The 24,302-nt window shown below is 40.6% G+C and overlaps 1 protein-coding gene across 1 annotated transcript in view; it reads right to left on the bottom strand.

Annotated features, from left to right (window-relative positions):
- PPP2CB (protein phosphatase 2 catalytic subunit beta) overlaps positions 1-24,076 on the bottom strand; it is a 32,892-nt gene extending 8,816 nt beyond the window's left edge. The window contains exons 1-5 of the mRNA XM_047772537.1: positions 23,923-24,076; positions 5,302-5,511; positions 3,344-3,517; positions 929-1,018; positions 659-820 (exon numbers count right to left, since the gene is read on the bottom strand). Of these exons, the coding sequence (XP_047628493.1) occupies positions 659-820; positions 929-1,018; positions 3,344-3,517; positions 5,302-5,511; positions 23,923-24,024 (738 nt within the window). The 5' untranslated portion in view covers positions 24,025-24,076. The remainder of the gene's footprint in view (positions 1-658; positions 821-928; positions 1,019-3,343; positions 3,518-5,301; positions 5,512-23,922) is intronic.
- Between the last annotated feature and the right edge of the window lie 226 nt (positions 24,077-24,302).

Raw genomic sequence — 24,302 nt, 5'->3', positions numbered from 1 at the left:
ATATAAAGGGGCATCTTTTGCAACTGACATTCAAACAGTTCAAAAAAAGTAATGTGGGGTAGGAGGAACAGGAAGGAAGAGACAGAATGATAAAGCAAATATTAAAATATTTATCTTTGTGGAATCTGAGCGTAGGATACAAGGAAATGTTTTGTTACTATTTTTTCAATTTTCCTCTAATTCTAAATTAACTTCAAAAGTGAGTTATAATTTTACTTTGGCCAACTAGTCCTTTCCCTATTTGCTTAAACCAGCAAAATTTTTTCTCCTTTCATTTAGGTAATGAGGAGGAATGTTTCTGAAATTTTAATTCACTTTTTTTTAAAGCATTGGTTTTATTTTATTTGCATTTTAGGGCCGCACTCACGTCACATGGAGGTTTCCAGGCTAGGGGTCAAATCAGAGCTACAGCTGCTGGCCTATGCCACAGCAACAGCAGCGTGGGATCCGAGCTGTCTGTGACCTACACCACAGCTCACAGCAATGCCAGATCCTTAACCCACTGAGCAAAGCCAGGGATTGAACCTGTAACCTCATGGTTCCCAGTTGGATTTGTTCCCGCTGCGCCACGACGGAACTACCGACATTTTAATTCATGAAGCCTTACTATGGATACGTTTACTTGAAATAGAGATCATCTTATAGGAAAAGGACATACCTCCATTACCAGTTGGTGAGCACGAGAAACCAGTGTGAGGCCATTGGCATGGTTAAATGTTTCAGAAATATCTTGTCCAAATGTGTAGCCAGCACCACGTGGTGAGATGCCCCACCCACCACGATCATCTGGATCCGACCATAAGAGATCACACATTGGGCCCTGACCAAGAAAATGAAGTACGTGGTACAAATTATTAGTAGTCATGTTTAACTGATCTAGCTGTACCACAATGTGGTTGTATTTCTCTCTTATTAAAACTAAGTTTACCTCGTGTGGCACTTCTTGTAAACGATCCAGGGCTCTTATATGATCCAGTGTATCTATGGATGGAGAGAGGCCACCATGGAGGCAGAATATCTGTTTATGAATTTAAAATGAACTTATTTTATTAAATGCTAAAAGACAATAGAGTAAAAATAATGGCTACATGTCAATACCAGTGGCTTTTCTTTACAAAATAATGTTTAATAAACTTATAAAATACAATACAAAAACACATTATTAGAGCTATTAACATTTAAATATACTTTTTTCTTTATAATCCTAGGTATTTTCTATAGTGTATTTCCCCCTTTCCTGTTACTGGTTCCAACAGTTCAATTTTCTAGAATTTTCTAAGTACATAATCATGTTGCTTGCAAAAAATATTTTCTTCTCAATGTTTATACCTTTTAGTTCTTTTTATTGCTTAGTGCACTGGCTAGGACTTCCCAAAACAAAACTGAATAATACTTTTTTCTTCTCGGGTGGGGGGAATATATATATTCCTCCATGGATTCTACGTTAAGAGATAATACAAGTTTTAGAAGGCAATTTTCTCTTGATTTTGATGAGTTTTTTTTCCCCCTCTTTTTATGGTTGTACCTGTGGCAAATGGAAGTTTCTGGGCCAAGGACTGAATTGGAGCCACAGCTGTGGCTCATGCCACAGTCACAGCAACATGAGTTCCAAACCACATCTGTGACCTACACTGAAGCTTGTGGCAATGCGAGATCCTTAACCCACTTAGCAAGGCCAGGGTTTGAACCTGTATCCTCAGGAGACTGTCAGGTTCTTAACCCTCTGAGCCACAATGGGAACTCCTAATAATTAATATAATTAATTTATAATTAATATAAATTAATAAATAATATTATATTTTATTATAATAAATTTCATCTATTTCCCCCCCAAATTTACTGGAATAAAGCTGTAACTGTTAACTGTGACATGTAAATGCCTCCAAACTTACAGCAATACCTTCTTTTTTTTTTTTGGTCTTTTTTTGCTATTTCTTTTGGCCGCTTCTGCGGCATATGGAGGTTCCCAGGCTAGGGGTCGAATCGGAGCTGTAGCCACTGGCCCACACCAGAGCCACAGCAACACAGGATCCGAGCCGCGTCTACAACCTACACCACAGCTCACGGCAACGCCGGATCGTTAACCCACTGAGCAAGGGCAGGGACTGAACCCGCAACCTCATGGTTCCTAGTTGGATTCGTTAACCACTGCGCAATACCTTCTTAATCCTAGTGTTTTATGTGGCCTTTTTCTACATCAGTTTTGGGTATTGAATTTCTTTATTAGACTTTCAAAACTGCTTCTGGCCATATTGTTCAACTCTGCATTTCTTGGTATCCATTTTTGTTTTTATCCTTTTTTAAGATTATTTTACTGTTTCATTCCTTCCTTTTGCTTTCTAGGGCTGCACCCAAGGCATATGGAAGTTTCCAGGCTAGGGGTCAAATTGGAGCTACAGCTGCTGGCCTAAGTCACAGCCACAGGAATAGGATTCAAACCACATCTGTGACCTACACCACACCATAGCTCATGGCAAAATCAGATCCCCAAACCCCTGAGCGAGGTCAGGGATTGAACCTGCATCCTCATGGATACTAATCGGATTTGTTTCCACTGTGTCACTACAGGAACTCCAACTGTTTCATTCTTTAAATATTCATTTCACATTTCTATTTTTCTACAAAATAATCTATAAATAAATGCATTTCCTCGCATTTCATTCCTTATTTACATCCAAAAGTTTTGGTTTACATCATACTTTTTGGTCCAGTCACTTAGAAGTGATTTTTGTGTTAGTATCAGGTTGTGAAAGTTCCCAAGGAGGCCGATTTTTCATTTTCATTTATCCTTTTCTATTTAATTTCTCCTTCTCCCCCTGTTTTTTTAAGGGCCGCACCTGTGGCATATGGAAGTTCCCAGCCTACAGGTTGAATCAGAGCTGCAGCTGCCGGCCTATGACACAGCCACAGCAATGTGGGTCCAAACTGTGTCTGGGACCTACACTGTAGCTCATGGCAACTTAACCCACTGAGCAAGGCCTGGGATCGAACCCGCATCCTCAGGACAGCAGTCAGGTTTGTAAAGCTACAACAGGAAGTCCTCTATTTAATTTCTAACTTAAGTTTTGTTTTACTACTTAAGAGTCAGAGATCTTCATTTAACACATGATATATAAACAGACGGAAAGGAGAAAAGTGAAAGGGAAATGGGAAGGTGGAGAAGGAGGAAAGGAAGAACTTGCTGGTCTCAATGTACATAAAACTTACCCAATTCCTTGTTCTGAAACTTTAAGGGAAAGAGACAGAAAAGTCCAAGGAGATGCAGAAAGAATGCCATGTAAACCCAGACTACAAATTACTAATAAAAATCCTTTCCTACTTTTATCCACCCTCACATACACACCTGTCCATCTACTAAAGCTGTAAGTGGAAGATAATCAAATAGATCTGTAAAATATTTCCAAACATTGGCATTTCCATACTTCCGCAGACATTCATCATAAAAGCCATATACTTGGGTAATTTGTCGGCTTTCGTGGTTTCCTCTCAATATTGTAATGCGTTCTGGATACCGCACCTTGAGGAAAAGCAAAAGAAACCCATGGTACATACTTTTACTAGTGTTATGTTTTGCCCATTATCTTCAGACCCATTTCTTTCTTTTTTTTTTTTTTTTGTCTTTTTAGGGCCACCCCATAGCATATGGAGGTTCCCAGGCTAGTGGTCAAATTGGAGCTACAGCTGCTGGCCCACACCACAGCAACCAGGGGTCCAAGCTGCGTCTGCAACCTACACCACAGCTCATGGCAACACCAGATCCTTAACCCACTGAGCGAGGCCAGGGATCGAACTTGTGTCCTCATGGATGCTAGTCGGACTCGCTACCACTGAGCCACAATGGGAACTCCTAACCTCAGACCCCATTTCTTTAAATGGCTCTTTCTTCTTCTTCTTTTTTTTTAAATGGCTCTTTCTTTAAATGCTATTTCATTAAATGTTAATTCTTTTTCAGAATAAAAAATTTTTCATTCGCCACCAGGTCCTCTTTAATCTTTAAAATAATTTTTAATAGTCATTCTTCATCATGTAGTCACACTCCCCTCACTGAAATCCTTATTAACTGATATCTATATTACTATAATAAAATTGTATCTGATTGTCTCTAACATCTTTTTCATCCTCAGACTACCACTAGTCAGTCTTTCCAGAACACTGATGTTTTAATGTTGAAGGGACACAGATCACAAGTCTGGACCCAAGACAAACTCTCTACAGACCAACTTCTCCCTCCCTCTTATTTCCACAGGAAGAGTGTATTTGCCAACAAAACACAAAAACAGGCCCTAACAAATCTGGGCAAGATTATAAATGTATTTAGTCTCTTTTTCATAACAAAACATACAGACATACTTTATGGTATACTATTTAGTTAGGAATGTGTCTGATAAGAAGTATGGAAATGCATCAGATTTTGTAAACCAAAAAGCTGCAAATGCATACTTCATAAATATTTTACTAAGCATCCATCATGGGTCCAATACTAAACTCAGTGTTCAAAACTAGGTGCCAGGTCTGCACAAATACAATACATGAATTCTGCTGGTTAGAGACTGATTTCATTAGGAGGTACGAGAAGTAAATAATACGAGGCAATACACCACTATGTAACATAAATAAAGGATGGGAGAATGAGTTTCACAATCATTTAGAATAGAAGGAGTAAAACTAAAATGGCTTTATGGGAGAAGGAGGACTTGAGCTGAGTCCTGGCAGAAGTGGAAAGAAATCAGACAGAGTAATCTTTTGGAGAAACCAGAGAAGGAAATATTTGGAGACAGGCAGAGCACTGAAACTCTTTGATTTGAGGCAAGGGGTTTATGCTACCACCTATTAGCAGCAAATTCAGGCTAGATGGTAGAGGTCCAGCCAAGGAATGTGAGCTTGACTCTACAGGGAACATGGAATCATTGGGAACATTGAAACAACAAGATGCAAGTGTTTAATGAGAGAAATTTAATCCCGTAGTACATGCAAGGTAGATTTGGAGGGGTCAGATCTTGGAGACAGAAATATTAATTACCACACTATTGCACTAATTAAAGTATGAAGTGATAAAGATATGCTTTGTGTGACAGCAAAGAGAGACACAGGAATGACAAACTTTTCAAGGCAAGAATTAAAAAAAACCTTGTTAAATGACTCTATACAAGGGAATAAATGGCTAGATGTAAAATCAACTCAATTTAAAGGCTATAAAATAAGTGGATCATAAACTAGAACACATAATACGCAATGCCACCACTCTTGCCTTTTGCCAGCTTAAAGATCAAATAAAGGAAAACTGAATTTCATTAATCATACCTTTAATGCCACAAGAAGAGTCACAGTCTCCACCGAATAATAACCTCTGTCTACATAGTCACCCATGAATAGATAGTTTGTGTCTGGTGATTTTCCACCGATTCTAAAGAGTTCCATAAGATCATGGAATTGACCATGCACATCTCCACAGACCGTAACTGGACAACGAACCTCTTGCACATTTGATTCTTTTGTTAGAATTTCCTTAGCCTGTTTAAAAAAAAAAAAAAAAAAAAGAACAATTAGAAAGTATCACAGATTTGAAGGCATCGTTTCTTGTCTATTAAAAGAAAATCTGGAGGGAAAAACCACCTGAAATGTACATTTTAAAATCATAAAACTAAAACCAAAAGAAGATACCACTTTATACCTACTAAGGGTGGTTAAATAAAAAATTATAAGTTTCTTTTTTCTTTTTAGGGCTGCACCTGCAACATATGCAAGTTCCCTGGCTAGGGGTCAAATGAGAGCCACAGCTGCTGGCTTACGCCACAGCCACAGCAATGTGGGATCCAAGCTCCATCTACAACCTACTGATCTACTAACCCGTGTCAGTACAGACTGATACAACGTGAATTTTAAGAGCTAACTTGTCAAATCCCTTGAAAATCTGCAGATTTTGACTTAAACTGCACTGAATTTACACACTTGGAGCAAAAAGCACTTTAATCAGCCTTTCCATTGATGTATATGATACTGATCACCATTTATGCAGGAGTTCCCTCTCTGGTGCATTGGATTAAAAATCAGACTGCAGCAGCTTGGGTCGCTGCAGAAGCTTGGGTTTGATCTCTGGCCTGGTGCAGTAGGTTAAAGGATCCAGCATTGCTGCACCTGTGGCTCAGATTCAGTCCCTGGCCCCCGGGGACTTCCATATGCCACAGATGCGGCTATTTAAAAAAAAAACAAAACCCAAAAAAACCCCACAAAGCTCTGCACCATTTATTCAGATTTCCTTTATTTGTTAATCAACTTGCATAACTGTCTAAGAATGTCTACTTGTTGTTGCTTATAGGGTGTAATTCAAGATCATTTATGTCTGATATTAAGCTGGGATTTTAAACAATTACTTGTTCACATAATACTCTTGCAACTTGAAAACTTTAATAATTCAGAATCTGAGTTCCCACTGTGGCTCAGTGGTAACGAACCTAGCTAGTATCCATGAGGACTTGGGTTGGATCCCTAGTCCCATTCAGTGGGTTAAGGATCTGTCGTTGCCTCGAGCTGTGGTGTAGGCTGTCCAGCTGCAGCTCTGATTCAATCCCTAGCCTGGGAACTTCCACATGTTCATAGATTCTCCTGGATTTTCCATATATGAAAATATATTTTCCAAATATAAAATGACAATTTTTTTCTTTTATGAATCTTATAGTCACTAGTATATTAAATCTGTTCAGGCTGCTATAACAAAAATACCACAGTGGCCTAGAAACAACAAATTTCTAACAGTTCTTGAGGCCAGAAACCTAAGATCAAGATCTCCTAAAACTCAGTAAATTCTTCTGATCTATAAATGCCATAATTCCTTAAATTCTGGGGACTTCTGTCCAAAGACGGATTACTTTATTTGTTGAATTTCCTATTTCAGATACGATTACTTGTTTTTTAAAAATCGTGTTTGTCTGTTCTTTTTGGTTTCAATTGCATCCCTTCTGATTATAGTAAGTCCTTCCTTTCTAGAGACAGTTATATTTTGTCATGTCTAATTATTTCTCTCATCATTAATTTTCACTATGAATTTTGCCCTCAATTTGTTTCCTAAATCTCTATTCATCTCATTGTGCCATGCTATTGTTTTGAACTTCTTTTATTTAAGTCACAGTGTGTTGTTCTATAACTTGAGCATATGTGAGTAATTTTCTCCTGTTCCTTGGATGAGGTTTGCTTTCTTATTTTGGGTTCTTGGTATCTTATTTCCAAGCTATATTCCTTTTTTGCTTGCTGGAACCTGTCTGCCATGCTGTTCTCACTGTGTAGCTGAGCTTTCAGTGGAAAGCTTCTACCTACTCCAAGAGGGAGAGTGAACTCTAACGTGCTTACCAAGTGTATTCATTTCTGAGGTTTGCTGGGGCTCCTCCTGTTCTCAGAGGGGAATACTCTCAGGTTCTGACCATGTTCCCTAATCAATGAGCAGTCCTGATGCAGTCAGTTACCTCAATGGCAGGTCCGACTGCTCACTCTCCATTTCTATGATTTCTCTAACAAAAGAAGGAAGGAGACAAAGATCCCACTTAGCTTTCTTTCTCCGGAGATCTGGAGAAATGATGAAAACCCTCTGGGTTTTGTTGGCTCAACCGCATGGCTTGGAGTGGTGGAGTACAGTGAGGAGGGGTACCACTTGATGATCACCCTTTGTGTTAGCAATGCTACAGGCAGGAATGCACATTTTCTTCAGAAAACACTTGTCTACAGCTAATGAAATGTAAACTGATCTGAGGAGTTCCCGTAGTGGCTCAGTGGTTAAAGAACCCAACTAGCATCCATGAAGATGCAGGTTCGATCCTTGGCCTTGAGCTCAGTGGGTTAAGGATATGGCGTTGTTGTGAGCTGTGGTGTAGGTCGCAGACACGGCTCAGATCCAGCATTGCTGTGGCTCTGGAGTAAGCCGGCGGCTATAGCTGATTAAACCCCTAGCCTGGGAACCTTTGTATGCCGTGGCTGTGGCCCTAAAAGACAAAAAGACCAAAAAAAAGATCACTATAAACTGATCTGAGGCAAAAACTGCCTAACCTCAATATCCACTCACCTCTTTTTCTCAATAATTTAAATATATTCAAGATAGCCATGTTCCCAGGTAAAAGACTACATTTCCCAGCTATCTTAGTCAGTACAGGTTGCTAGAACAAATACCAGACTAAGGGAGTTCCCGTCGTGGGGCAGTGGTTAATGAATCCGACTAGGAACCATGAGGTTGAGGGTTTGGTCCCTGGCCTTGCTCAGTGGGTTAAGGATCCAGTGTTGCCGTGAGCTGCGGTGTAGGTTACAGACGTGGCTCGGATCCTGCGTTGCTGTGGCTGTGGCGTAGGCCGGCGCCTACAGCTCCAATTCAACCCCTAGCCTGAGAATCTCCACATACCGCAGGAACGGCCCTGGAAAAGGCAAAAAGACAAAACAAACAAAAAAACAAAAACCAACCAGACTAATAAGGTGGCTTAAACAGCAGATATTTATTCTTCACAGGTCTGAAGATAAGGAAGTACAAGATTCAGGAGCCGGGTGATCCAGTTCCTGGGAGGACCCTCATCCTGGTTTGCCAAGGAACACCTTCTTGCTCTATCTTCATAGGGTGTTGAGAAAAATGTTCTCTCTCTAGTGTCTCTTCTTATAAAGGGCAATAATCCCTTCCTGAGGGAGTCTACCCTCATGACCTAATTACCTACCAAAGGCCCCATCTCCAAATACCATCACACTGGGGACTAAGCATCACATAAGGATTTGGGGAAGGACACAAATATTCAGTCCATAGCACCAGCCCCTCATGCAGCTATGAATGGCGATAAAACTAAGTTCTGGTCAGTGAGATGTAAGGAGTGTTCTGTGGGAACAGGAAAGTTTCCTTAAGGAGGGTGTGTGCCCTTCATCACCCTCCCTCCTGTTTCCTGGAATGTATATGGACTCTAGGAGCCACCACTGACCATAAAGACGAGGGCTGCTCCCTAGTAACAGCAAGCAGGGTGTTGGAAGACGTGGCAGGTTGAAAAAACACACTGCAGAGATACACTCCCTTCCTGAACATCAGAACCCGTCTGTAAGACCTCTGATAAAAATGGTGTGATTAAGGATCTTGATGGGAGCAGCTTAGCCCAGATTATCCCAACAGGCCCTAAATGTAATTACATACATCCTTTTAAGAGAGGCAGAGGGAGTTTTGAGACACACAGACCATGTCCATGTGAAGACAGAGGCAGATTGAAGCGATGTGGCCAAGGAACCCAACAGCCACCAGAAGCTGGAAGCCCCCAGAGGTGGGTGGCCCAGCTAGCACCTGGATTTTGGACTTATGGCCCCCCAGGGCTGTGAGACAATAAATTTCTGTGTTTTAGTAATTTGTAGTAATTTGCTACAGTGGCCATAAAACACTAAAAGCAAGATGTCCGGTTTCCTGGTAACTTTGCAGAGCTGCCCCATCACCTCTGGACTGCTTGCCTCGGGATTTTCCTGTACACAGGAGAAATGCTGAGACCTTGGTCAAGCCTTTATTATACTGGATTTTCTGTTATATAAACCACACTGACCATTAACTGATACATAGTTACACTACTGTACCAAGCAGCTCCACTGCCAGACATCTACACTATGAATAAAATCAGATAAATATGTATGGATACAAGGAATGACTGGCTTTTCAGAAAAAAAAAAACCTGGAAACTATAAATGTACTGAATAATTAATAAAACAAATATGATACATATATAGAATGGGATACTAAGTAGACTTTCAGAATGTTATAGAAGTATATTTGATATATAAATAAAGGCAAATCACAAAACCATAAGGTCACTTGTTTAGTAAGGAAAACTATACAGGAGTTCTACACCAAGAAGCCGCTCTAGTAATTTTTTTTCTTTTTAGGGCTGCACCTGCAGCATTTGCAAGTTCCCAGGCTAGGGGTTGAATTGCAGCTACAGCTGCCAGCCTAACACCACAGCCACAACACTGCCAGATGCGAGTATCATCTGTGACCTACACTGCAGCTCACAGCAATGCCTGATCTTTAACCCATAAGCAAGGCCAGGGATTGAACCTGCATCTTCATGGATACTAGTCAAGTTCTTAACCTGGTGAGGCATAAGGGGAACTCTGTTTTAGTAATTTTTAGATATAATCAATCATATTAGGTTCTTCAAATAGCTGGTTCAGATTGCAGGGCCAGAGTATTTACAGCCAAGGCAGTTGAGTCAAGCCAAAGAATTATGCATTGGGGCACAGAAAAGTCCTTAATATAAGAATCAATTTACAAAAGCCAAAACCCAAAGTGAAAAGGATCCTACATAAAAGCTGAAGACAGAGAAAACAATTAGCAGAGGTCTTTTTTTGCAATGGAACTAACAACTGGAAAAAAGTCATGGCGAAAAGCTTTAAAAAACTATGTCATCTGCCTAGCAAGCATCAAGTAATTTGTTTTTCAAGTCAAATGGGGGCAAATAACCAACACTTTGCAGAAATATTTAAAAGAGAATCTTCAAGTCAAGTAACATTAAGAGTTTAACAAGCTAATCCTACTAAAGAAAAATTACCAAAAACAGAACAAAGATTATTTAATATGTAATATCCTTACGGACAACAGTTAGCAGGCTGATAAACCCATTCACCCTGATGTACAACATACACAATCACTTGATATATCCAAATATTCCTGAAGAGTAAGGTTCAGGTCTCCACATAAGAAATCTGTGCCATGTGTCCGTGATAAGCCAGACACCAGAGGTAGAAAGAGGATCAGGTTAACTCTCTATCTCAAACATACTGGCTTTGACCAGCTCAACTAAACACAAACTTCTGTATATAGAAGGAGATAAAAGAAAAATCCAGGAAAATATTTACAGCCCACAAGATACAATTACCGACATCGTCAATACAAACATATTTGTAGAATAAATTATAATATGACTCAAAAATAACTGATTTGGTCAATTCTAATTTAGAAGTCAGAGTTTTGAGAAGACCAAGAAACTATTTATATAAAAGCATTTGAAAATATAAAGCTCTGAATTAGCCTTGTTTAAACGGTTAAATGACAGAAAGGTTTTAACTATTTTTTATACCAGTTGATTTAAATTGTAATTTAAAGTTCTATTTTTCTATATTTTAACACCAAAAAGTTAGTTTTTAAGTCTAGATAAGGAGATTGTCACATTGTAACAATAAGACTAAGTTTTGTTGAAAAACTTTTTTTTTTTTTTTTTTTTAAAGCAAGGTCAGGGATCAAACCCACGACTTCATAGTTCCTAGTCAGATTAATTTCCACTGTGCCACGCCAGGAACTCTGAAAAAACTGCTTTTATCCACTTACTGTGAATTAATGTAGCAGTTCGCAAGGTGTGATCCATGGGCATGTTCAAACGTAATGGATTAGTTATTGCTGTTTTTAAGAAATAAATATGGTTTGGGACTGGCACATGCACACTGAGGTATATAGAATGACTGATCAATGGGGACTTGCTGTACAGCACAGGGAACTCTACCCAATATTCTGTGATAATCTACAAGGGAAAATAATCTAAGAAAGAATGGGTATGTATATGTATAACTGAATCACTTTGTTGTACAACAAATTATCACAACATTGTAAATCAACTATACGTCAATAAAAATTTAAAAATATTAAAAAATGTTTTAAATTGCAGTTTTAATTAAATGTCAATAATATAATCCACATAAATAAAAGCTCTTTGCAGTCCTTAAATTTTAAAAGTATCATAAAGGGGTTTTGAGACAAAAAAGCTTGAAAATCAGTTATACAAATGTATCTGTTCTGTTCACTTACATGTAACATGAAAGATAAGAGTAAGCTGGTTCGCATTATTGCAAAGATATGAATCCTATTCACTTCAACTTGTTTTCAGTGATTATTTTGTCCTATTACGCCAATCCAAAATACTGATGTTAGAATATGTAAAACAAAATCACAATGAAAATCTCTATACACATTGTAGAAATCACAAAGAATGTTAGTTTATCTCCAGAGCCATCTATGCCAACTGGATGCACCTAGCTCATACCTTTAACCTGAAGTGACTCTAAGCAGTAAGGACAATGGCAAGTTCTATTTCCACACAGGTGTTCTAGAATTCCAGAATGCTTTTTTCTGGTCCCACCCATGGTATGTACAAGTTGCTGGGCTAGGGATCAAACCTGTGCCTCATCAGTCATCTGAGCTGCCAGAGACACACCGGTTCCTTAACCCACTCTGCTACAGTGGGAACTCTCCAGCTTGCCCTTTTTTTTTCTTTTTAGGGCCATACCCTCAACATATGGAGGTTCCCAGGGTAACAGTTGAGTCATAGCTGTAGCTGTTGGCCTACTCCACAGCCACAGCAATGTCAGATCCTTAACCCACTGAGCGAGGCCAGGGATCGGACCCAAGTCCTCATGGATACTAGTCGGGTCCATTACCACTCAGCCACGACAGGAACTCCTCCCCAGCTTGCTTTTGATTCTCGGCTGCTAAATATTCTTCAAACAAATGACATTTCTGCTTAAATTAGCCTGGTAGACTTCCAAGAGCTATGAACAGTGTAGTCTATATATTTTCTCTTTGCCTATAGTTAGAATGTCTTCCAAAAAAATGAGTTCTCCCAATTTAAATCTAATTGTGTAACCCTAAGACCTATCTTCCCTTCAATTTATTCATTCAGACTAGGTGTCTAAGAGTCTGTATTTCTATAAAAATGTGAAATCTTTCGCATATGTAATCTGAAAATAGCTGTTCTTTTCCAAATTCGAATTCTCTAAGGGTTGATTCTTAGTTGTGTAACAAAATACATTATTTTATTATCATTTTACTGAAATATCCTTTTTTTTGGTAGTGGTGGGGAAATAAGACAAACTGGATTTCTTTTTCTCACATAACAAAAAGCCTAGATGTAGGCAGCGCTGGGCTGGTGCAGCTTCTCAAGCACCATGGGACAGGCAGACTCTTTCCCCCTGCTTTCTCTCATCATTCATAAACAGAATTGCCGTCTCATGGTCACAAAATGGTCGTGTGTCTCTGGGCACTGCATCTGGTATCTTACTCAGTAAGAAGGGAGAAGGGACAAAGAGCCAAAAGGGCACGTGCCAATCTAGTCCAGATGTCTCACTGGCCAGCTGAGACACATGCTCTCTGGTGCCCCAATCAGTCACTGGGATGAGGGCAGAGCTGCTCCAGGGTGAAATTCCAATCAGAACTGCAAGAATTTTAGAGATTATCAAGCATCTTCTATAGGGTCTGTCAAACAGCTCAGAAATGTCCAAGACTGCAATGAAACAACACTTTTACTAAGTTTATTCCATAAGATACTTCCCCAATTTTGTTCAGAAAACAAAAACAAAAACTGAGAAGCACACAAATCATTAGCGTTCAGACAGACCTAATGTCTTCTATTTATTATTAAAGAAACCCCACAACACTTAGCTGATGGTTTCAAACCTGCTTCATATAGGACCATTATTATCATTACTGTCTTACTTTAAATATAGAAATAAAAAGCACCAAAATGTAAATATTACCCAATTCAACTGTTCTTTTAAGGATATATGGTTATCTTCCCAACAGTGGTTTTACAAAACTATGAGGATGAGTTAAGACAGATGATATACAATGTACGTGTGTGTGTGTTTGCTTACAGGAATACTTGCTGAGTGCTTATCTACATAGCAGTGAAAAAAGTGCTTTGTCAGGCCAGAGCCACCCCCCTCACATTTTTATCTTTACTGTACAGATCCCGATGTTTTTAAACACGTGATTTATAGCCTACACTCTTTACTGTAACATGATCTTACTGTGAGATCACTTTCCCTCAAGGAAAAATGTGCTGGACTGGCATACCTAATGGAATTCTCAATGTAAAAGCCTTTGTGTGTTAGGGTCCCCAAGATCATCCACAGGTCTGGTGGTGATCCACAAAAGAAAACCAAAGAACTCAGTAGAGCTATACTCCTGGCTATGACTTATTCCAGCAAAGGATACAAAACAAATTCAGCAAAAGGAAAAGGTGCATTGGGCATGGCACAGTCTTGCGCAAGTTGCTAGCCCTCGCCCAGAAGAGGTGCACAGAATGCACCTACCGCCTGCCTGCAGCAAGGAACTGTGATTGCACGTGTGAAACCAGTCAGTTACAGGGAAGCTCATTAGAGACTCAGTGCCCAAGATTTGTAACTGTGAACTGCTCACACAGGTACCCTCTGCCTAGCATGTACCAAAATCCCAGACCCAAGAAGGCAGGAACGTGTTCAGCATAAATCTCATTGTTCACATCAACAATTTAGGCCCAGTTAGCCATTCTTGACAGGGAACGAGGGGAAGCCTCGTCAAATCCTATTTCCAGACAAAAGCAACCTTAAAACGAGGCCTTTCTGTGGACAGTGGTCTCAGGACCGCTATGCTCTACCCTCTGCAATTCTATTTCTATATGTAGTTCTCATTAGTGGGTTTTTTTTGGCCATGCTTTCTGGGCCAGGGATGGAACCCGATTCACAGCAGCAACCTGAGCCGCTGCAATGACAAAGCCAGATCCTTAACCTGCGGTGCCACAAGAGAACTCCTCATAAGTTTTTTTTTTTTTTTTGCTTTTTTGCTGAGGGCCACACTCTCAGTATATGGAGGTTCCCAGGCCAGGGGTCCAATCAGAGCTACAGCTGCCAGCCTATGCCACAGCCACAGCAATGCCAGATCCGAGCCACATCTGCAACTTATACCACAGCTCACGGCAATGCTGGATCCTTAATCCAGTGAGCAAGGCCAGGGATCAAACCTGCAACCTTACGGTTTCTAGTCATATTAGCTTCCACTGCGCCACAAAGGGAACTCCTCCTCCTAAGGGTTTTTTATCATGACTTAGCCCTCAAAGTTTAATTATCTCTAAAGCTTTGGTAGACCAAGTTTAAACTGTAAAGTGAAGGACTGTGGTGATGGCAAATGCCACGTGGCACAGATGCAACCAGGCAGAAAGCTGTTATTACTGCACACACTGCTGTATGCCTATCCGTTCAAACTTAGTTCCTTCTCACCCATTTAAAACATATTCTTTCTTGGTGCTATCAAGTCAAATCTAGCTTAGGAAGAGAACTGAAAAAATGAAGCTTTGGGAATGACATTCACATAAAACATTTTCCCTCTACCCATGTTTTAAGAATCAGAATACATAAATGTCAAGTCTCCCCTGCCTCTCAATAGGTGACATTCTATTTCTATTTTTGTGTTGGTGCCCACTGCCAGAGCCATAATACCAAAGGCTACTTATTTGGTTCTGGCAGAGTCAGTATACAAACATTTTTCTTCCTCCCTCTATTTACCTATAAATAATCTGCTATAAAACATTACAGGTTGATAGATGCAAACTATTACTTTTAGAATGAATAAGGATAATGCTATCCTACTGCATAGCTCTGGGAAATATATCCAATCACTTACGATAGAAGATAATATGAGAAAAAGAGTGTGTATATACATATGTATACCTGGAGACTCCGCTGTGTAGCAAAAACCGACAGAACACTGTAAATCAACTGTAATAAAAAAATGAACTTTTTTTTTTATAAAAATAGGTTATTGATATTGACATAAAAAAAAATCCTACAAGGAGAGGAAAATATAAGTAGCGTGGCCTGTCCTATAGTTATAAGGTTCTTCCATGAATGAAAATTGACATTTTTGGCTGCACCGACAGAACATGGATGTTCTTGGGCCAGGGACTGAATTTGAGCAGCAGCTGCAGCAACACCAGATCCTTTAAACCACTGCACCTGGCTGGGGATGGAACCTGAGTCCCTGTTGCTTCAGAGACACCACTGATCCTGTGGGATTCCCACAGTGGGAAATTCTGAGGTGCTCACATATTAAAAAAACAAGTATGTATTACTTTTTCAATCTAAAAAAATAACTTTTTAAACTTCAAAACAAATTCCAGATGGCAATAGCTTAGTTATAAAAACAACCACAATGGTATATTCATATAAGGGAATTTTACTCAGCCAGGAAAAGGAATGAAGCACTGGTACATGCTATAACATGGATGAATCTTTAGTCAGACATAAAAGATTACGCAGTAATTCCATTTATATAAAATGTCTACTAGAACAGGCAAATCCACAGAGACAAAAATACATCAGTGACTGCTGGAGGATGGGGAGAATGAGGAGTGACTGCTGATGGGCACAGGGTGATGGAGATGTTCTGGAATTATATGGTGGCAATAGTTGCAAAACTTTATGAATATACCAAAACCACTGAATTGTACACTTTACAGGGTGACTTTTATGTATGTAAATTATATCTCAACTTAAAAATCTGTATGAGGAAAAAAAAAACCCAAAACTAAATGTGAAATACTGTTGTAGCTCAATGGAGTTAGAATAAAATTATATTTTATACAAACATATTCAAAAGAGGAATTTGGCCAATAATGATGAGTCTGTAGCTAAGAAATGAAAAGTGATAATGCTGGAAATGAAATTCAAATTAAAAGTACAGAGAAGAAATAGGTGAGTGTAGGAATGCTGCCACTGCAGAGACTACAGATAAGCAGTCTCAGCACATACCACAAAGTGGCCTTTCTCAAAATGTAACCTGGGAATTTCTACCTCAATACCTGTGAATTGCTTTAAAAAACACAGATTCAAAAAACAAAAAAACCCCTGCAGATTCTTGGACCTGCCCAAGACATAATTACTCTGTCTTTGGGATAGAGTCAAGGAACCTACATTTTTAACTTGCTTTTTTTCAAGTGATTTTTTTTTTTTTTCTTTTTCAGGCTATACCCACAGCATATGGAGGTTCCCAGGCTAGGAGTCAAATTGGAGATGTGGCTGCTGGCCTACACACCAGTCACAACAATGTGGGATCCTAGCCCCATCTTCAACCTACACTACAACTCACAGCAACGCTGCATCCCTGACCCACTGAGCGAGGCCAGGGATCAAACCACATCCTCATGGATACTCGTCAGATTTGCTTCCACTGTGCCACAAAGGGAATTCCTAAGTGATTTTTTTTTTTTGGCTGTGTCTGAAGCACACAGAGGTCCCTGTGTCAGGGACTGAAGCCATGCCACAGCAGTGACAAAGCCAGATCCTTAAATGCTAGGCCACCAGGGAACTCCCACAAATGATTTTCACCTAAACTTAAAGGAAAAACTGGACAATTCTGACCACACAAAAATGCCAAAACATGTAAAGTTTTTTTTTTTTTTTAAAAAGGAAAGAGAAAGGGAAAGAATGTTTTAAACATTTAAAAATGACTCCTTTTCTTCATTTTCAGAGTTTACAGAATCAAGAAAAGACAAAATGTTATTAAAAAATTAAAACAAACTAAAAAAGGCTAACTCAATTCACAGGGAAAAACTTCAAATCCTACCCAGTTCATGGTTTTGATAAATCTACCCATGTTCTCTTCACGTATATTGACATTATTTGTATACATTTATATGTTGTTCATTAAAGTTCTTATCATCTAAAGTATGTTAATGAGTAAAACCTGTATAGTGAAGAATTAATCTTACTCAGAGAGGTCTGATCTTTGTCTTTGGCCACTGGGAAGTGATGGCTAGGCTCCAAATGTCCTACTTGATGAGTGTCTTTGCCTGGGGGCTGTGGGTGACCCAGTATCAGCTCTTTCTCTGGAACAACTGGAGATGAAAGATAGCAGCCCTTCCTGAACTATACCAGAGGCCTCTCTTTCCTTGATTGATTTTAATTTGTATTCTTTCCCAGTAACAAACTAATTGTGAGTTTAATAGCTTTCAGTGAGTTCTGAGAGTCCTTCCTATGACTTATGTCCTTCCTTGTGGACAACAGTGGTTTGGAGAACCTGCTGAACTTGTCACTGGTGACAAAAGTGAGGGCTGCCTTGAGAACTGTGTCCTCTAATTCCTGCAGTATCCTCAATATCCTTTTTGACCACCCCATGGCATAGGGAGCTCCCGAGCCAGGGACTGGATCTGAGCTGAAGCTGCAACCTAAGTCAGAGCTGTGGTAACACTGGATCCTTAACCCAATGTGTTGGGCTGGGTATTGAACCTACGTCCCAGTGCTCCCAAGATGCCACTGATCCCATTGCACCACAGTGGGAACTCCTGCAATATCCTTTTCGATTTCAAAAGTAAATGACATGAAGAAATGGAAAGGCTTTCTCTGACTACGCTGTTCAAAGGGCCTCCTGAATGCAAGGCCACGACTCTCTCCTGCTCTTTGTTCCCAGCAAGAAGCACTGCCTGGCAGTACATGAAATCTGTTTATTGGCAGCCCCTCCTCTGTCCACAACGGAATTTCTAGCACTCTGCACTGCACAGGTTGGACACTCGGCTAAAAAGTGCTGACGGTGTGGTGGAAACACACAGGGGCAGTGTTCATCCCGCCACTGCTCCCTCACTTCTCTCTCACTCCTGCAGAACAAGGGCCTCTTCTGCTCTTGGAGCCCAGAGGCAAGAGGTGAGAATGCCTGGAATCCATTCTAAGCGCTCCTTAACAGGTGCGGATACCATGTGGACAGAGGTAGAGAAATTTCCTAATATAAAATGGGGAGAACAAGATTCAACTACAACTTATACACTGTATCTTGTCTATTAAACAAAATAACAAAAAAAGCTCAAATAAAGTTTAAGACTGAATAGGTGAGGACACAATGGTTTATTTGTCTAAAAGGCAGTGATTGGGAGTTCCTGTTGTGGCACAGTGGTTAACGAATCCGACCAGGAACCATGAGGTTTTGGGTTCAATCCCTGGCCTTGCTCAGTGGGTTCAGGATCCAGTGCTGCTGTGAGCTGTGGTGTAGGTTGCAGACATGGCTTGGATCCTGCACTGCTGTGGCTCTGGCGTAGGCCAGTGGCTACAGCTCGGATTAGACCCCTAGCCTGGGAACCTCCATAGGCAGTGACTGTTTTGGCATTATTTATCTTTATTTTCTGGCATTTTGGTTTCCTTTTACCAAAGAGGATTTCATCCACCAAGTCCTTCAGAGCATTTATCCTGAAAAAAAGACTATGAAGGACAACTTCTGTAAGATCTTCAAAAGTAGAAAAGGCATATAAAACTACTCCATGTGAAAAGTTTATAATGCAAGCATGTTCATTTTTATCTATGGACATGATTTTACACATCGTATGTCCAATTAAGAAATGATGAAATGATTTTAAAAAGGCTGCTTTCTAGTTATTAGCAGTAGTTCATGCTAGTCTAATTTGGTTTAATTTCTTTACCTGTCTGCTATAAAAGGTTGGCTCAGATGAGCATGGAATTTGTTCAGTCAGTAAAACTGGGTTTTGTAATCTCACATTCTACTGTAATCATGTCATCATTTGTTACAGTAAGAAAGAAGGGAGCTACTTTCTATCTTTATCACTGCATTTTAAACTATATCAATGGGGAGTTCCCATTGTGGCTCAGTGGTTAACGAATTCGACTAGGAACCATGAGGTTGCGGGTTTGTAACGTGGCTGTGCTCAGTGGGTTAAGGATCCAACATTGCCACAAGCTGTGGTGTAGGTGGCAGACACAGCTGGGATGGGGCGTGGCTGTGGCGTAGCCCAGCAGCTACAGCTCTGATAAGACCCCTAGCCTGGGAACCTCAATACGCACCTAGGGGTGCGGCCCTAGAAAAGACAATAAACAAACTATATCAATGGGTCACCAGAGGCAGGACTAATTAATCCTTGCTCAAGAGAAGTTAAAATGAAAGTAAAAGTTAGGCTTTTGGGCTGTTAAGACCACCATTTTTAGCTACGAACCACTAAAAAAAAAAAAAAAAAAAGTAATGGAGAGATTGAGAGATTTTTCTTGACTCAGAAAAATCCTTCTTACCAGGAACTAATTTTCATCAAGATGCTTTTAGGCATTCAGGAATTTTAAGCATGCTATTTCACCTTAATGAAGTAAGTAATATCCTAAAGAGATTTCTGCTTATTCCAAAACTGAGGCCACGACCCAGAAACATATCCATGAGTCCAATATAAAATTTACATATTGATCAACACAAACCTCAAAATTTTTCTAAGTAGGCACTTTTTAATCATCAGAATAAAGATCTGCTAGCACACAAATAGGCTCAATTTTCCTCCCTACATATCATAACCAATTCTTCAGTATAAAAGTTTATCACGTTGAAGAGTCAAAAAACTTCTCTTCCTGAGACTCTACCAAGAATTAAATATAGTTCTGGTCACCAAATGTCCTGTTCGGTGCCAACCCGGCTCTCCGGGCACACCACCTTTCTAAATTACTGTGCACACTGCTGTTGCAGGAACAAATCGCAGATATAATCTCTCTACGCACAGAAGAGGTGTCAAGTGCACAATCAGCTTCAAAAGCTGGACTGCCAACTTAAATTCATTCAGAGCTAGTAGTCTTCTTGGAAGGCATGTCTTAACTATCTTATGTAAACATTTTTTCTCTAGACAGAAATTCACCTAGATGACCAGACATAAAATGCTACTCAGACCCATATTTTTGGTAGTTATTCTCCAACCGGCATTAGAATGGGTTTTACTTTTGCCACTACCTAAAAATAAGGCTTTTTTTTTTTTTCCCCCCCCAGTACCATTCCGGTCTCAATTTCAGCTGACTTCTCTGAGTTAGCTTCTGAGATAACTTTTGTTCCGTTCACTGCTGAATCTCCAGAACATAATAAACACTCAGTAAAGAGCTGTTTGAAAAAATAAATGAGGGCATTTCTGCTGTGGTGCAAGGGGATCAGTGGTGTCTTGGGAGGGTTAGAACGTAGGTTCCATCCCTTGCCCAGCTCACTGAGTTTAGGATCAAGCGTTGCCACAGATGCGGTGTAGATCTCGACTACAGCTCAGATCTGATCTCTGGCCCTGGAATTCCATATGCCAAGGGGTGGCCAAAAAAGAAAAAAAAAAAAAGAAAAAAAAGAAAAAAGATGAATTCTCCTGTGGTGCAGCGGATTAAGGATATGGTGTGGTCACTGCAGCAGCTTGGGTCACTGCTGTGGCTCAAGTTTGACCCCTGGAGTGGGAATTTCCACGTGCCAAGGGCATGGACAAAAGAAAAAAAAAAAAAAGGAATTTAATTTTGAGGGAGAAATCACCACCATACGATGTTAACTTTCTATACAATAATATTGCTAATAGATTCCACAAAATCATATTTAAAAAACCCCTAAAATCTAGCCACAAAGAATTAAAAAGATATTTGTAATTAAGTATGACCTTTAATTTTTTCTTATATTCTTTCTACATGCCTATCATTCTTGACCTGGAAGGGTAGAGCAAATATTAAGTAGACCAAGTGAGAAGGACAGTTACTTCACAAAATTACTTTGTGCTTCTGTCTTACAGGTAGGAGTCAGAGGTGCCAAAAGACTGGCAGCTATTAAGTTGCAGAGCTAGGATTTGAACTTGGCTGGCTACTAGAGTTCATTATTAACAAATGCTGCACTTGGCAGGAAAAAGGAGGGCAGAAGTAGGGATATAAAATGGAACTCTAGACTAAAGTAGAAGACAGAATACATGTACCACAGAGATTCGCCACAGTTGCCAAGGGGCTGCCACCGTCACACTTCTCCAGTCCACTGGCAATCCATCAAGGTGGTGGAGGACCAAGACAAATGATTGGGAATTTTCACTTAAAAATTCATGCTTAGTGGGTAAGTACAAATATTCAAAGAAAAAAAGTAAGACATAAGCTTAGATATATCTCAAAGGTCCTAGGGATTGGTAGTTCAATTCAGGAGCTAAAGTCAAAATAATCTCTCTGGACAAACACAGAAAGTTTCCTCAAGTGATTAGGATTCAAGTGTGGTTGAGGGGTAGAATATTCTTCTCCAGAAGACATCTTAAATTTATTAGAGAATTAAAGGGAAAAACTGATTCAACTGCCAACTTTGTCCATAACTTCAAGTCCATATCTACTGTTCACAGTGAGGTGAACTGACTCAGCTAATTTCAGAACTGAATGTTTCACCTGACACTGGAGGCTAAGAGAGCGTGAATTAAAATGTAAATTCTAAGACATGAAATTACAGGTTATCACACAAGAAAACTGAATGTGGAGCTTGAAGTGGTAAGTAAACAGCTTGTTTCAGGGAAACAAAAATACCATTTGCTTGGCAGTTCTATTTACAGAAATACACTCCTGTGTTAACAAATAGTTATTTAACAGACTCACAGATACAGAAAACAAACTTATAGTTACTAAAGAGGATAGCAGGGGAAGGGGGTGAAGAGGTAAGTTAGGAGTTTGGGATGAGCACACAAACACACGACTATATATAAAACAGGTAAAAACAAAAATGTGCTGTACAGCACAGGGAACTTTATTCAATATTTTTGTAATAGCCTATAATGGAAAAAAAATCTGAAAAAGAATACACATATATGTGTGTAACTGAGTGATTGCTGTATACCTGTAACTAACACAACATTGTAAATTAACTATACCTCAATTCTAAAAAGTTACATATGTATGTAGACCCTAAGCAACAATACATGTAACTAAAAACACTATTCTTGGGAGTTCCCACAATGGTGCAGTGGGTTAAGAATCTGACAGCAGCAGCTCAGGTCTTTGCAGAGGTCCAGGTTTGATCTCTGGGCCCACTCAATGTGTTAAAGGATCTAACTCCACAGCTACAGTTTAGATTTAACCCCTGGCCCAGGGAACTTCTATATGCTTGGATGCGGCCATAAAAAGGAAAACAACAACAAAACAGCTATTACTCCTCCATTCCTAAAATGCTTAATTTTAAGGGTGTGCTATATAAACAACACTGACAAAATCTTTCCTTCTTCAATGCTTTTCGGAGGCATCCCGGCTTACAAACACAATGATCAAGAAAGCCTTATGGGTCATGGCTTAAAAATACAAACCAATCAAAAGCATTAAAGAATAAGTAACTTTGTTACTCCTTCATATGGAACCTTTTTACATAAAAATGTTTTAATACTATTTAGTCCAAAAAATAAAAGGTGGAATGAGAAAAATAAACTGTAAAATCTGAAATAATTCGAGGTTAAGAAAACAACGAATATAGGATTCAGAAAGTGGCCTAAAACCACACAATCAACAGCGACTGTAAACAGTTAATTGCCTGCATATTTTACGACTTTTTGGAAAAAAACAACTTAAATATGTAATAGAAATAACTTTCTGAAAAGTGTTACCCTGCACGGAAAACACGTACCCATTGATCATTTCATGCAAGCAGTGTTGCCAAACTTAAGACTAGCCGTCCTGTTTCTGAAAAATCAACATTTTTGCTTCCAGAGAGCTTCTCAATTGAAGAAGACCAGTCACCATCTGTCTCAACCAAAGTCAACTTCTATTTTAAAAATCACAGTCCGCCATCACACCCACCTCTCTATCAACAAATGCTTGATACATTTCAACTCGATTTCTGAAGGACCGAGTCACCTGAGAAAACGGCTACGTTTATTATACCAAGGGCCTTGAGATTCACAACGTCCAGGTTCATTTTCAACTAGGAGATTGCCTAGATTACCCTGCCAACCAGCTAAAGCGCGGATTGCTAGTCCGCACGGAAATACTGGAGTGTCAGCAAAACCCAGAAAAGAGTCTGTGCCCCAATCACTCCAGGAGTGGATTCCGGGTGCCACGTTGCCCCCGCCCACCTACCCCGGACCTCTTAGGCCAGGACTGGGAGCTTCCAACCCCAGCCGGGTGCTGGGTCTCCAGGGGGTCCAGGAACAGCCCGGCTCCTCCCTGGGGAGGCTGCCCGAGTGGGAGACGCAGCCCGGCGGGTCCCAGACGGACGCGCCGGACAAGGGACAAGCAGGCCAGGAGAAGAGGTGGAGAGGGGAGAGAGGGGGGAGGGGAAAGGGGGAGGGGAAGGTGGGGGGAGGGGAAGGTGGGGGGAGGGGAGAGGAGGGAGAGGGGAGAGGAGAGGTCCCAGCCCCCACCCAGCCTGTCGCACGCCGCCCGCGTCTCGCCAATTTTCTCTCTTACCTTTTCGCATAGGGTCCGCACTTGGTTCTCATTAAGCTGTTTACACTCGTTCAGCTGCTCGACCCACTGGTCCAGCTCCTTGGTGAACGCCTTGTCGTCCATGGCGACCCTCGCCCCTCCCCCGCCGTCTCCCGCCCCCCTCCCCGCCCGCCCTCGCCCCTCGCGCCGCTCCCCTCGCCCGCCGCCGCCAGCTCCCAGTGGCAGAGAAAGGAGTGGAGGAGCGCGGCCCCGGACCCCGCGCCCCGCCCGAGCCCCGCGGGCGGCTCTTGGCGCGCGGCCTACGGGAGACCCCCCGCCTGCCCTGGCCCGCCGGGCCGCGCGCCCTGGGCGTCACTGGAGGGCGCGGGGAGGTGCGGGACTTCCGCGCAGCTCCCGCCGGA

Source organism: Phacochoerus africanus, chromosome 3, assembly GCF_016906955.1.
Source record: "Phacochoerus africanus isolate WHEZ1 chromosome 3, ROS_Pafr_v1, whole genome shotgun sequence".
Classification (NCBI taxonomy): domain Eukaryota; kingdom Metazoa; phylum Chordata; class Mammalia; order Artiodactyla; family Suidae; genus Phacochoerus; species Phacochoerus africanus.
The sequence above is the reverse complement of the archived record's forward strand: the minus strand, read 5'-3'. Positions and strand labels throughout refer to the sequence as shown.